This window comes from Medicago sativa, chromosome 3 (genome assembly GCF_051527215.1).
Source record: "Medicago sativa cultivar Bolivia chromosome 3, Bolivia_mono, whole genome shotgun sequence".
NCBI classification, from domain to species: Eukaryota; Viridiplantae; Streptophyta; class Magnoliopsida; order Fabales; family Fabaceae; genus Medicago; species Medicago sativa.
The window spans coordinates 49,736,893-49,752,473 of record NC_140751.1 but is presented as its reverse complement, the minus strand read 5'-3'; the positions used below and the strand labels follow the sequence as shown (position 1 = coordinate 49,752,473).

Below are 15,581 nucleotides of genomic sequence, written 5' to 3'. Positions count from 1 at the left end.
AAGCTGTATCATATTCAAAAAGGTAAAACATGCATATTGATGTATTATGTATATCAAATATAGGAGATAATTTGATCCTGCTCACAAATAAAATTCTTAATCGTATATAATCGAAACGAATCTTGAACAAAATAAAAGGCTCACAAAACAATTTATGCAATCCGACTAAATAATATTCAAAACGATGAAGTATATAATCATATTAGGCAACACAAACATATTCAAATTTAAATCGTAACCATTTTCAATCACAATTCAATATGAAAGCATCACAATTCAGAAAGGTAAATTAAATAGCAACATAAAAGAACATAAATTTAACATGAATTCAAGAAAAATAAACATGAAAAACAAAACCCCATATGTTCATACAGCCGTTATGGTGAATAGAAACTCCCCCTTACAAACTCATCCTAAAGCATGTTAGATGCAATTTAATGATCTACAGACTTAATATTAGTGAAAGATAGTCTCACTCTTACCTGGTAATTGAAGAAAATCGACAACCTCCTCTTGTTCTTCTCTCTTTCTGACTTTTTCTCCCTTTTCTCTAAAAACGTACGTTCTGCCTAAAAACTTTTCTCAACCTAACTCCTTCTATTTATAACCTCACTCTAATTTCTCTTTACACTTCTAAAAATGCTCTTTTCACATCACAGCCCAAATTCTAATATTTCATATCTTATTTTATTTAATAATAAAATAAGTCACACTAACATTATAACTTCACAAAATCACATACTTCACATCAATCTTGAAAATCACACAATTTACCTATAAATCATGTAAACTACTTAAATTCATAAATCATATAAATCACACATATAAATCATATAAATATATGTTAAAACTCATCAAAATAGTTAAATAATTACGACGGGCGTTACAAAACACATGAGCGGGTCTATCAAGACGCTGCACTTTGGTTACGGGCACGTCGTTCCGGTGGTTGACACGAAACATGGAAGACAGAGTAGCGAGAGCATCAGCCATCTGATTTTCATCCCGGGGGATGTGGTGCAGCTCAACCTTGGTAAAGTATGTCAATAGACGTTTTGCATAGTCACGGTAAGGGATCAGCTTCTCATGATGAGTCTCCCATTCACCCTTTATCTGATTAATGACAAGTGCAGAATCTCCATAGATGTCAAGGTGCTTAATTCTCAGATCAAGGGCTTCTTCAATGCCCAAGATGCATGCTTCATATTCAGCTATGTTGTTTGTGCATTCAAAAGTTATTCGAGCGGTGAAGGGAATGTGGTGCCCTTGCGGAGTTACAATGATGGCTCCAATTCCTTTACCATAAGCATTAACAGCACCATCAAACACCAATCCCCACTTGCTATTGGGATCCGGCCCTTCATTGATCAGTGGTTCTTCACAGTCTTTTGCTTTTAGATACATAATCTCTTCATCAGGGAAATCAAACTTAATTGGCTGGTAATCATCGAGAGGTTGACAAGCAAGATGCTCAGCAAGGACACTTCCTTTGATTGCTTTCTGAGCTTTGTACACAATATCATATTCAGACAACAACATTTGCCAACGCGCAATCTTTCCAGTAACAGCAGGCTTTTCAAAGATGTACTTGATTGGATCCATTCGGGATATCAACCAAGTTGTATGATTCACCATATAATGACGCAGGCGTTTGGTAGCCCAAGCTAAGGCACAACAGGTCTTTTCAAGCATTGTATACCGAGTCTCACAGTCGGTGAACTTCTTGCTCAGGTAGTAAATAGCATGCTCTTTCTTACCAGTCTCATCTTGCTGACCGAGAACACAGCCCACTGAATCATCTAACACTGACAGATACATAATCAAAGGCCTTCCTTCCACTGGCGGGACAAGGATAGGTGGCTCCAACAGGTATTCTTTAATGCTATCAAAAGCTTCCTGACATTCATCATTCCATACAACAGGCTGATTCTTTCTGAGCAATTTGAAAATTGGTCCACAAGTAGTGGTCATGTGAGATATAAATCTTGAAATATAATTCAGACGTCCGAGGAAACCTCTGACTTGTTTTTCCGTTTGAGGGGCTGGCATTTCTCTGATGGCTCGGACTTTGTCAGGGTCAACTTCAATGCCTTTTTGAATGACAATGAAGCCTAGTAACTTTCCAGATCTTACACCAAATGTGCACTTGTTAGGATTCAACCGCAGCTTGTACTTTCTCAATCTTTCAAACATCTTTTTCAAATACACGACATGCTGCTCTTCATCGCTTGACTTCACAATCATATCATCAACATATACTTCAATCTCTTTGTGAATCATATCATGAAACAGAGTGGTCATACCCCTTTGATAGGTAGCACCAGCATTTATCAAGCCAAAAGGCATCACTTTATAACAGAACGTTCCCCACGGAGTGATGAAGGACGTCTTTTCTCTATCTTCAGGAGACATTCGTATCTGATTATAACCAGAGAAACCATCCATGAAGGAGAACACTTTGGATTGAGCAGTACTGTCAACAAGCACATCAATATGAGGCAATGGGAAGTTGTCTTTTGGACTGGCTTTATTCAGGTCTCTGTAATTAACACACATTCGAACTTTCCCATCTTTCTTCGGTACTGGTACAATGTTGGCAATCCACTCAGGATATTCGGCTGTCATAAGAAAACCTGCATCAATTTGCTTCTGTACTTCAGCCTTGATCTTTAGAGCCATGTCTGGACGGGACCTTCTTAATTTCTGCTTGACAGGAGGACATTCAGGTCTTGTCGGAATCCGATGTTCCACAATCTTGGGATCTAGACCCGGCATATCTTCATAGGACCATGCAAAGACATCTGGATAATCATGGAGAAGCTGAGTGATCTTCTTTTTCACTTCTGGCTCTAGTGCAGCACCGATCTTGATCTCTCGCTTGTTCTCTTCAGTACCCAGGTTGATAGGCTCAATTTCTTCCTGGTGAGGCTGAATGGCTCTTCTTTCTTGCTCAAGCAGTCGAGTGATCTCATACGGTATCTCTTCATCATCATCCTCATCTTCAGCTTCATATACAGGGAATTCAAAATTTGGAGGAACCATAGGGTCACTGTGTTCAACGGGTTTATTATGGTTCAATCTGCATAATATGATTGGGATGATTTTAGAAAAAGTGTTTTCTATGCAGATTTTTGAAATTAATAAGAAAATACAGATGTTTTGGTTTTTTCTCGCATTACCATTATTTCCAAGAAGAAGGCACTAAAAGAGTAAAAAACAAAGAGTCGTGAGAAAAACGACAACTTTTATTGATAACGGCAATGCCGAAACAAACACGCTCTTACAATGATATCACTTTTGCCTTGGGCAGAGCGAAAGGATTGTTATTTTGAAAACAAAAAAAACATGAGCAACACGACACATTACATGGAAGCATGCATGACTAAAGGAACATCAATGGCTTCCCAATTTCTCACAGTGCCTCCTGGTACAACAAATGTAGGCACATGGCTTCTTTCAGCAGCATCTTCAGTAATAGCATTGATGAACCCAGCACTGTAGAAAGTTCCCGTTGAAACACCCGATGTTGGGGAGAATCCAAGGCCTTCTTTGCGCTTGTTTTCCAAAATCTGAATCACTTTGCCCCAGCCAGCAGCTTGCCCTGCTTGAACAGCCTTTTGGGCATCCTTCAATGAAGCCATGCTAGTACCAGCCCTTCGGGGTTCTGCACCCTCAACGGTCAAGGCTTGAAACGACGTCCCTTCAGCGGACCCTGCTTCAACACAAGAGAAAGATGATATTTGGCTAACCAGAAATGCTTCTTCACCATGCACAGTGACGATCTTACCGTTTCTCATGAACTTGAGCTTCTGATGCAAAGTAGAAGTGACTGCTCCAGCGTCATGAATCCATGGCCTTCCGAGGAGACAGCTGTACGAAGCATTGATGTCCATGACTTGGAAGGTGATTTGGAATGTCTCTGGACCAATGGTAATTGGCAAGTCTACCTCCCCGAGAACATCCTTGCGGGATCCATCAAAAGCTTTAACCAGATAGCTGCTACCCCTCAGAGAAATTCCGTGATAGCTCAATTGCCTTAGCGTGGATTCAGGCATTACATTCAGAGACGATCCAGTGTCCACCAACACGTTGGATATCATGTCAGATCCACAATGTACCGAGATATGCAGAGCCAAGTTGTGGTGTTTCCCTGCTTCGGGGAGTTCATCGTCACCAAACCCCAAGTTGTTGCAGGCAGTAATATTACTCACTATCCCATCAAACTGATCCACAGAGACTTCGTGGTCAACATAAGCTTGCTCAAGTATCTTCATTAACACCTTCATGTGAGCTTCTGAGCTCATGAGCAGAGACAGGATGGATATCTTCGACGGGGTTTGCAGCAGTTGGTCGACAATCTTGTAGTCACTCTTCTTGATAAGCCTCAGAATTTCGTCCAGATTGGACTCTTCAATCGATTGGCCTGATGGGCCGGGGTTCTTGTCAACAGGAGGAGCAACTGGTGGTGTTATTGTGGCAATAGGTGTCACCACCTTCTTTTGAAACAAGGGTGGACGGACTTTCCCGCTTCTCAGAGCTGTAACTTCACTAGCAACATTATCAACTGTAGCTGGGGATACCAGAGGCACTTCCACTCCATTCTCGACCATGGTTGCATTGTATTTGTAAGGAATTGCTTTGGTAGAGGTATATGATACCGGACCAGGTAACCTGATTACCAAAGGTTCAGCATTCTTTGTCTGAGATACACTTTTAACAGGAGAGTCATGGAACACCGGCACAATCACACATACATCACTGACGATCAAGTGTTTGTCATCCATCAGACTCTGGATATCATCTTGCACAACACAACAGCCCATAGGATTCCGAAGACATTCTGGACAAAAAGCATGATCATGTTTGAACAGAGAAGCCTGGCAGAGCTTGACATGTAATGGCACCAAAGGAGTGACAACATTGCGGACATCCAATATGGGCTCTTCCTGAGGAACAGGGACTCCTTCGAAGGCCTCGATCATGTTGACAGCATCATGGTTTGGAAGCGGGTTGTCTAGAACATGAGGAACACTATTCTCAAAAGTCAACCGTCCCTTTTCTATCAGGTCTTTCACAATATATTTCAGAGCAAAGCAACCTTCAACATCGTGGCCTTGAGCACCCTGATGGAATTCACATGTTAGATCCTGACGGAACCTGGGAGGTAATGGATTAGGCGGAGGCTTGCCTGGTCTGGTGACGCAGTGTCCCTTGGCCAATAGAGTTGGGAGCAGTTCACCATACCGCATTGGTATTGGTGGAAAAGAAGGTTTGGGTCGGGGACCCTGTTGTTGCTGCCGTTGCTGTTGAGCAGGAGGCTGTTGTTGTACCTGCTGTGCAATAGCATTGACGGGCACTGGTGGTTGGCCCGGTGGCAGAGGATACTGTTGATAGAATGGTGGGAAGAAAGGATGTTGAGAGTACTGCATGTATTGATAAGGCAGAGGTAATTGTGTAGCAGCTGCAGACGGGTTACCAGATACCATCCCTACGTCAGATTCTTTCCTCTTATGGTGGCCATTACCGTACTTCTTTGGCGCACTGGTTGAAGATTCACCTTTCTCAAGAACAATAATACCCTCTCGGACGGCCTCCTCTAGACGAGTTCCCATTGTGACCATATCAGAGAAGTTGTTTGGAGCAGAGATTATCATTCTTTCCTTATATTCCTTCTTCAGAGCCTTCAGGAATGTCTGTCTTCCTCATCAAGTCGAGGAGAAACACGGGCAGCTGCCCCTCTCCATCTCTGAGCATACTCAAGGAATGTTTCATCTGACTTCTGAGACAGAGCCTTAAGAGAGTCCCTATTTGGCTTCAGACGAGTATTGAATTCATATTGGCCCTCAAAAGCAGCAGCGAGTTCTTCAAAAGTATGGATGTTGTCTTTGCTCAAACCAGTGTACCAATCTGCTGCATCATCTGTCAAGCTACTCTGGAAGCAGTGGATCATCAGTGCATCATTATCGGCGTAGTTAGCCATCTTTCGGACATACCGGATGACATGGTTGTGTGGGCAAGAAGTCCCGTTGTATTTGTCAAATTCAGGCTCTTTGAATTTCTTAGGAACCTCAAATCGGGATACCAGGCATAGATCACGAGCTTTAGCAGGAGCACCATTGTTTCCTCGGCTAGCCTTGACCTCACGGAGTTCTCCGGCCAACTCCCTCAACTGTCTTTTCATAGCTTCCATTGCGGGATCTTGTCCACGCGGAGTATCAACATCAATCACCTGTTGCACAGTGTGTACAATAGGGTCGGTAACAACAGTAGTCACCTGAGGCATAGCAGTGGACACAGGAATCTGTCCTTGACCAGCAAAACCAGAGACACCAGCAGCAGTATTAGGAGAGTAGTAAGCTGAGAGGCCATAGGGACGGCCGTTGGGCATAACAAAACGAGCATCAGTAGCCACAGTAGATAGTGGGATAGAGGGAATCACCTCAGCAGTAACTGGAACAGAAGTGGCTGGTTGTTCCTGTGCGGCCATCATAGCAGACATAGCGTCATGAGCCTTAGCCAAGTCTTCTTTCATAGCAGCCAATTCGGCACGGAGCTGAGCATTCTCTTCTTCAAAGTTAGCCATCATTCTTCTCTTGTGAAATCTTGTTTGATGAATTCTATCTGGTTGGTAGACTTTGCGAACACGAGCCCCTTTTCAGACTGCGGCGGACAAAACCAGGAGGCAATGAGCACGAGAGAAGTTTTTTGTGACCAATGAATGCATATGATGCATGAAATGTGTTAATGCATATGCAAAAGACTCTTTTTTGTGTTATCGCAGGGTTTTAGACAAATTAGAAACTTGTAAACATTACTAACAACAATTAACATGAACAAACAACCATCATATAGTTTTACAAGACAATTCTGACATAAACAAATGGAAATAACAACAGGAAAAAGAAATCCTCAAGCATAGGAAGTGGGAGCATCATCCTCAGACTCATAGTCGCAGTATCGTGCATAGAAATCACGGACACCCCTAGCCCTCTTAGAGTCTCTCATGAGCAATATATCTTTCTCTTCAATCTCTCTCCTAGCCTTAGCTAACTCTTTTTTCAGTGTCAGGACCTCATGAGTCTGCTGCTCATCCTTCCCGTCCAAAGTCATGATCAAGTTCTCAGCCTCATAGTATCTAGCCCTCCACTGATGCTTCTCGCGACTTTCCATAGCTAGATGCTCCTGATACATCTCCTGGGTAGGTGGGAGTAGAGGCAAAGGCACGGTAGGAACAGATGCGGACACATATCTCATAGAGGGGTAAGGCATACCAATCTCCTCAGCTTGGTTTATTACCCACTGTGTATAGGCCTCATGAGCAATACCGGACCTTACACCCATATGCTTCACCTCTTTCTTCCGAAGTTTAGACCAAGCATCCATGAAATCCTCTTTTATTCCTGTGGGAGCATTGGAGTAGTGAAAGAAGTAAGGAGCTGTAGCAAGATTGATGGGTTTTTCTTTCATCGGGAAACCAAATTGTCGCAAGGCAAGTTCCGGGTTATAGTTGATTCCACCCCGGGTACCAAGAAAAGGTACATTAAGAAATTTTCCACCACCAAAGATGATTTCCTTAACCTTAGAAGCGGGAGTAAGCCAAACCACTTCATTAGGTGTGAGAGCCATAATCCTCTGTGAAATAGACCAATTCCTCGGATTGTCGTGGAAAGACTGCGGAAGGTGTGAAATAAACCACCTATAGAGGAGAGGCACGCAACAAAGAATGTATCCACGACCTTTGTCGGAACGATCGTGAATAGCATGGTATGTGTCAGCTAGCAAAGTAGGAACCGGATTCTTGGAGTGGAAGACCATAATAGCATTCATGTCCACGAAGCCATCAAGATTCGGAAAGAGAATAAGCCCATAGATGAGAAGTGCAAGAATAGCCTCGAGAGTGTCCTGACAAGTGGTATTGAGGTTGGCTTTCCCAAGAAGATACTCTGAAGTGAACCCTCGGATGCGTGCCTTAGTAACAAGATTCTTGGAGACATCGATGGTCTTGAGATAGAGATCTTTAGCAATAACCAATGGAGTAGGAGGATTTTCAGGCCCTGAGAAAGGTACCCCCTTATCAATAGATAGATCCATCAAGGAAGAATAAGCCTCTAGAGTAGGCACCAACTGAAAGTCGGGGAAAGTAAAGCACCGACACTCCGGATCATAGAATTGCACTAGAGTGTGCACAAGCTTCTCATCCACATTAGTCTGGAGAATAGAAAGTAAAGCCCCGTAACGACGTCGGAAACCAGTCGGATCCTCGACCTTGAGTGCCAAATCTCTCAAACTAGCCAAATCCACTTCCTTGAACTTGTAGGACTTAGTCTTCTTCATCCCTACAATGTTTACAAATTCAACTTGTCTAAGCCCTTCGATAACAATGCATGGAAAAAGTTTATGCATGTATGCATGTATGTATGAATGCATGATTATGTTCAAGTTCGGAGAAAACATGGTGGGTTGAAGTTCAAAGTCGAGGAGTCATGGGTGGACACGGTGTCCGGTGAAACTAGGGCTTTAGGAAATAGTAACCGGGTTCTAAAAAGGTTCCCAAGTTGCAACCTCTCCGACGTATATCACGGTGTCACGAGACAACACTCGCTCCATGATTACCTGTGGAAGGTCTAACTTGAGTGTAGTATCGCGTGACGACTAAAACTCGAGACAACACTCGGTTTAGCCTCCGCACTACGTCCTAGAAAATGGCCATGGATGGGTTTGGTTATCTACGGTTCATAGCGTCATAGAACAATTAGAAGTAAAGTGCCTAAACGCGACAACACGCGCCGACAACATCACCCCCAAAATGCCTCAGCTATGTGGGATTGATCGCATAATCCAAAACACGAGGCAACCCCCGGAATGAATTGTCGACTATATCCCTCCTAAATCCTAAGTTCACTCAGCCCGGGTGCAGGACTTTTGATATTCTCACCCCACACGTTTGCAAGAATTTAAACATTTATTCACATAGGAAAGCAAGTAAAAGAAGCAAGTAAAAATACAAGCGCAAGCGTGGAAATAAAGACTAGGCGTAACTCTCGAATGTCCCCAGTGAAGTCGCCAGCTGTTTTATCTTGGTTTTCGGGTGTCAAACATTGATTACGTTTGAACCTTTTAAACCGGTGATATCTTATTTTTTCTTGGGAAGGGAAAAAGTAAGCAAAACCCTTGAGAATCGAGGTCCGGGAGTTGTTTTCGCTACGGGAAGGTGTTAGGCACCCATAACGACTATAGTATCCTATAGGAACCGTCTTTAATTTCTACGCGCGCGCTTTATTTTTAAATGCTATTTTGAAAAGTATTTATTAAACCTAAAAGTTTCTAAGTGAAGAATTGGAGGGAGAAGAATGTTTTTGGATTTTTGTTTTAGTTGAATTGAAGGAATTTTGTTCCTTGCCTACGTACCCGTTTAAGGGATCAAATCCACCGTAGTTCTCTTCCAAAAATGTTTTTGTTTTTGTGGGTTAATTTTAAATTTGAAAATTGGAGTTTGAAGAATAGAAAGAGGCCTCAAGGGCATGAGACTGTAAAAAATGGGGTTGGATTAGTCATTTGCAAAAGAAGTCAAATATGATTATTTTCATTGAATTTTTTGATTAAGAAAATAAAAGAGAAAATTACAATGGGATTTTGATCCCAAGGTTTATTTAGAAAGTGATTTGAGTGATGTTGTTCACATTTTTTTGGAAAATTGATTTTTCTAAGTATAAAGCCTAAACATTCATCTAAACATACAATCCTAAACATACATCTAAACATGCATATTCTAGCTATATACCTAAAGTGGTGTGTGTGCATGTGTCGGTGCTTGTGTCGGTGTACATCATTAGAGTCCATTGTCCTTTACATCATACCCTAGATACATTCTATGGCCTCTTTGCCAAGAAATTGAGGTGGCATAAAAGCAAAGTACAAAAAGTCCTAAGTGTTACATTCTAATTTTTGCATGAACTTGAAACTTAAAGTGCAAGAAAATAGATGGAGAGGAAGATGAAGTGGGAATGCTTATGAAGAATATGAGACATGAAATGAAATGATTAGTAACACATGACAATATCAAAGGAAATAAAGCAAGAGAAACACTAGAACATAAAGGATAGAAAACAAACCAAAATAAAGGCAAAGTGAGTGCAAACATGACTAAAATTTGTTCATAGAATGCAAGAACCAAAGGACCTATAATTCTCACATCCCAATACATCTTTAAAGGTTTAGAATCAAATCTTGGAATGGGAATTAAGGCAACATGATTTACTTGGCATTTTAAAACAAACTTTAAGCATATTTGCATTCTTTAACTACACAACTAACTTATAAGCTAAGTAACTAATCAAGGTTCATACTCATGCATTAATATCAAACACAAACAGTGACTAAACTCTATGGAATCAAGTGGTATAGGTCACAAATATTCACCAAGCAATTTGGATTAAAATCAAACAAATTTTCATTCATTTTTAGCACAAAATATCACAAAATAGTTGGAAAATTAGCCACATTATGTTCACCAATCTTTAATATGCAAAATTATCACAAGAACACCACAAAGTTGTCAAGAAATGTGTATGAAAATTTTTAGAATTTTTTAAAGAATTTTTAGACACAAAAACATATAAAATTTCACAAATTTTTAACAAAAATAGTAAACAATTGACAAGAAAATATCACACACTTTTTAACCAAGGTTCAACATATGACAATATCACAAAAATATCAAGAAAATGATTAAGAACACATAGGAAATTTTTAGGAATTTTTAAAGGACTTTTAAGCTCAAAAATGTACAAAGCTCTTCACAAATTTGACACAAATACATCACATAAGCAAGATTTTATTACACATTTTTTTATCAATTTTTCTCATGCAAAACCACTACACAAACATTACATATGCATCAAAAAAAACTTAGAAATTTTTATAGAATTTTTGCAAGAATTTAAAGCAAGGCAGGGGTGTATACAGTAAGAAACTATCAAGAATACACAAGAAAGGGGGGTGTGAGCAGCAACACGTGTATAAACAAGGCAGACTGGGCCTGAGAGTGCAATTGGACCGGGTTAGTGGAGCAAGCAAGGTCCGAACCGGTTCATTGGCCTATATAAGGCTTTGAACCGGTTTTTAATCCATTTCCACTCTCTATTTCTCTCTCTAAAGGAAACCTAGAGAGAGAGAGAGTCTGCAACAGACTCATCTTCTCCGATCATCTTCTTCCCTACTCCGACGTGGTGGCCGGCGGTGGCGCCGCCGCGTCGGAGCTGCAGACTACTTCGATTCAAAACCTACTTACATGATTTTAAAGCTCTTTCTCTCCTCTACATGATTTTGAGACTAGTTTTCCGAGGAGAGGTCAGAATCGGAGTAGATCTACATTTTTCTGATTCGGTTTAAACTTGAAATGGAAGGGAAAGAGAAAGGAGCAGAAACTTTTACCTCGATCTGTTCGTAGATTTGTGATTTTGTTGCAGAACTGAACTCTTCCTTGTGATTGTACCGAACCGGTTCCTTTTTACTTCGATCTCTCTTCTTCTTGTCTCCTCTGTGATCGTTCAGTTTTTTGCTGCCTTAGTGGTGAATCTGAGCTCGGATTGCAGGGAATTAGGTTCGATGATGATGATTCGTAACGAATCTCTGAGAACCTTGCAAACTCGTTGCAATCTTGTGATTAATTGCGCTTGGATCCGTTTTTTTGCTTGATGTATGCGTTGTATTGCGTGAATTCGCTCTTGGATTTGCACTGTAATGTTGTGTGAGCTTGGATTGGCTTCTTTGTGTGATTGATGATGATGATTTGGTTATGGTAGTTGGATGAATATTCAAGTGTGTTCTTGAATATTCTTGAGAATTTTTGTGATTTTTGTGGTGTTTGATCCGTGGAATGGAGAGAGAGAAAGGTGAAAAATGTTTCTGCTGAGTTGTAACAGAATGAATAGTGATTGGTGACTTGGCCTGTGATGACTGGAATTTATAGCTGACACTTGTGCACCCTGAACCAATGGCTGACTGCCACGTGGCACTGGACCTTGTAACAAACTTTTGTGGACAAATGGGAAATTGACATGTGGACTGGACTCATAACAAACTTTTGGACCTATTTGCAATTATTAAAAATAAAGGACTGAAATGCAAAAAATGACAAAAAAAAAGGACTTAAAAAAATAATCAATAATAAAATTGGTAAAAACGTAATTTGGAAATAAACGTAAAGTGAAACGGTTAAAATTGACAAAACGGACTAAAACGAACCAATGGCCTAAATGAGGTACTTTAAAGTAACCTCTCTCTGCCGAAATTTCGTGTGAAATGACCAAAATGCCCCTGGGGCTAAAACGACTAAAAAATGACTCAGATGCAATTTTAAAATGGATTTTTAACAGGGAATCGAAACAAAAGTTTATTTAAACCAACTTGAAAGACTCAGAGGCAACTTTTAAGATTCGAACAGAGCTTTGACACTTGAAAAGACTAAAATGCCCCTAGAGGCAAAACTGACTCAAAATGACTTCAAATGCAATTTTTGAAATGGATTTTGACATAGAATGAAACAGAGACTTATTCAAACTACTTGAAAGGACTCAAACAAATTTTAAAAGACTGAAGGGAAATTTGACATAGGAAATGACTAAAATACCCTTACATGTGAATTTTTCAAATAACATTGAAATAAAATGCAGAGAAAGATGCAATTGATTAGAGACATATCAAATGGCCTATAATGCAAGAAAAGAAGAATTGAACAAGTATTTTTAGGTCCAAAATTAGGGTATAACAACCAGCAAATACTAACGTCTGGAATTTATTCAAATTTTCATAAAATGCTTGGTAGTGCAAAATATGAAAGCTTAATCTAACATAACACGGTAAGAGTATTTGTTGGTTATTATATCATATAATTAAAATACATAGTTTAGATTTACAAAACAGGACGCCATCAAGTTCATGTAGAACATGATAGAATCCTTATATATAATAATAACCTATAACCTGTAAGGTGGAACCTAGATATAACCTGTAAACTATAGTATGGTAAATCACTACTTCTTTACGTTGTAACTAGAAATCACAATAGTAATTGTCTCCTTTAAAAATGCTATAAGAGAAAAAGAGCTTCGGAGAAAACTAAATTCACAGAACCTATGGTGATTGATGTGGCAGAGTTCAAAAATAAAAGAAATAGTGAATTGTTTTTGATGACTTTTATTGTTAGGATCTTTATCTTCTTCTCGCACATCCATCTGATGAGACTTCGATAAACTAACGAGTGAGATGTTACACATATACACTACATATCTGTGGTAACACCTGTAAAATGAATTGGTACCGAATATTTAAACACTGATTATTTCTCATTTTTCTGTGAAGGATAATCATTTCCCATTTTTCAGTAACACCTATCTGTGGTAACACTTGTAAATGAATTGGTACCCAATATTTAAACACTGATTGTATATTGGTATTTAGTAGAGATTTTAATTCCCAGGATTGATAGTTTTTCTTGGTAGTAGATGAAAAATAGGTGAACTAGAATTTTCTCAGATTATAGAGAACTAGAACTCCGACCCGTGCGATGCACGGGTCCTATCGAATAAAACATGTGCGAATAAGTTATAACGTAATAAAAAAAAAGGTGAAATAAGTCATGATAAAAACGTATAAAAAAATATAGTGAAATAAGTCATGATAAAAACATTAAAAACATATTACATTAGTCATATTATCTTGACATTGACAAAATTTGAAAACCATACATTATGCATCAAATATCATTCATTATGAAATACTTCACACATTTGAAGTCACGTTAGTATTTTCACCATCTTCATCAACTATAAGTATCTTCAACTCACCTTCTTTTTTTTTTTTTGACGTATTCAACTCATCTCTTGAAGTAACTCTTTCTTTTTTTAGTCATTGTAAATAAAACAACTAATAAAAATTATGTCGTTTGAAACTCGATCCAAGCGCTATGTCAATTCCTTATCAAATGAGTCAACCTTAATCGACATGGCTTAATTAATATAATCCGTTGAAATTTGCTGTTTTAAGTTACAAATTTTTTATTTATGACATCTATGTGTTGGATTCCAATAGCAAAACATACTAACATTTTTAAAATTCTATTAAGGAAAGTTTGATACCATGATAAAAAAAAAAACACATTACAACTTTATTTTGAAGAAAAAAAAACATTACAACTTAAGTTGCATCATAATAATAAGAAAATAGTTAACAATTTAAATCAATTGTTGTGAAATTTGGTACGATATAAGCTGACATGGGGAGACTCAGGAATAAAAAAATTATCGGAGAATGCAAAAAAAAATTACTAAAATCCATCTTAATTAGCAATGAGAAAGAAAAAAAACGTTGTTTTTTTTTTAACCTTATCATTGCAATTTATACAACTCTTATCTCTTGTTTTGAATTCTCCACCTCTTCATTTACCTAGACATATTTGAGCGTATCAAAGGCAAAACCTCTATCTTATTGGCACCTTTAACAACACATAACAACTAAAAAAAAATATGCATGATCACCCAAAAATGTATTCATAAAAAATTGACAATTAAGAAAACATCTTGTTTATAAAGTAGTAGTATGAGAAACATATTTGTAAAAAGAAGAATTTCATAAAATGTCAGAGGCAAGGTGTATTAAATTTGTAAAACCCTTATACCTAGAGTCCTACAACATGCCTATGGACTACACTAAAATTACAAAATACTACTTGTCATGATATATGTTCTCTTCATCATCCTTGTCTTTTCCTCTTTAATAATTCTCACCAAATGACACAAAAAAAACTCCGATTTAGTAACCAATTGATATAAACAAAATGAAAGATAATTATGTTGAACATTGAAGAATAATAACTATAAATAATGTTTCAAACAAATAATAAAATTAATAACAAAATATTAATGTTAAGTTAAGAATAATACAAACATATGAGCAACAATTGAGAAAAAAGTGTGTTCTCATCATTCATGACCAAATAAACTAATGTAACAAAATAAGAAACGGAAGATAGGACAACATGGGAATTTTAAGAAACCAAAAGACCATGAAATTAAGAAAAAAAAGTACAACAAATGAAAAGTTCAAGAAGTGACAATAAAAGTAACGCACATCCACACAACTCAAACAAATTATGTCAAATTATTCTGAATACATTCACAACTCTAAAACAAAATGAGATTGACCAATAATTATTATTATTATTTAAATAACAATTACCTAGACACTCTAAATACATAGGTGTAGGCTTGGAGACTTGATGCCTAGAAGAATCCGTGTGGAATGTCTGGAGAATGAGAGTTGATGATCAAAATCAAAGACCAACATTTTCACAAAGCCAACATGTATAATATAAAACATTTTCCTTGAATGATAGGCGCAAAGACATGTTGTTGAAACACTGATGGTTTCTCAAAGTCATATCAGCAAATTACACACATTCAATGCCTTCACACCATCTGTCGACTTGAAGTCCATATTGTCATTGGCGATAATTGTTCCCCATCGAGTTGTATTCAGTTGATGAGAGGAATGAAAATGCTGATTTAAAAAGATCTTCCATT

General features: G+C 38.5%; 1 protein-coding gene and 1 pseudogene across 1 annotated transcript; both read right to left on the bottom strand.

The window, feature by feature from the left end:
* Positions 1 to 3,361: 3,361 nt before the first annotated feature.
* On the bottom strand, positions 3,362 to 4,982 carry LOC146937976 (uncharacterized). Its single transcript, XM_085757376.1, has 2 exons — positions 4,925 to 4,982; positions 3,362 to 4,570 (listed from the first exon to the last, which is right to left on the bottom strand). The coding sequence occupies exons 1-2, from the start codon at positions 4,980 to 4,982 to the stop codon at positions 3,363 to 3,365; spliced, it is 1,266 nt and encodes a 421-aa protein (XP_085613502.1). The 3' UTR covers position 3,362.
* A 1,927-nt stretch (positions 4,983 to 6,909) lies between these two features.
* On the bottom strand, positions 6,910 to 15,495 carry LOC146937975 (uncharacterized; annotated as a pseudogene).
* Positions 15,496 to 15,581: the final 86 nt, after the last annotated feature.

Excerpts from the sequence above, each read along its gene's own strand:
- LOC146937976 (XM_085757376.1), bottom strand. The coding sequence starts at position 4,982 with ATGATCGAGGCCTTCGAAGGAGTCCCTGTTCCTCAGGAAGAGCCCATA. Across the intron at positions 4,571-4,924 it reads AGAGCCCATATTGGATGTCC|CTACAGTTGATAATGTTGCT; the intron begins GCAATGTTGTCA and ends TGGTATCCCCAG.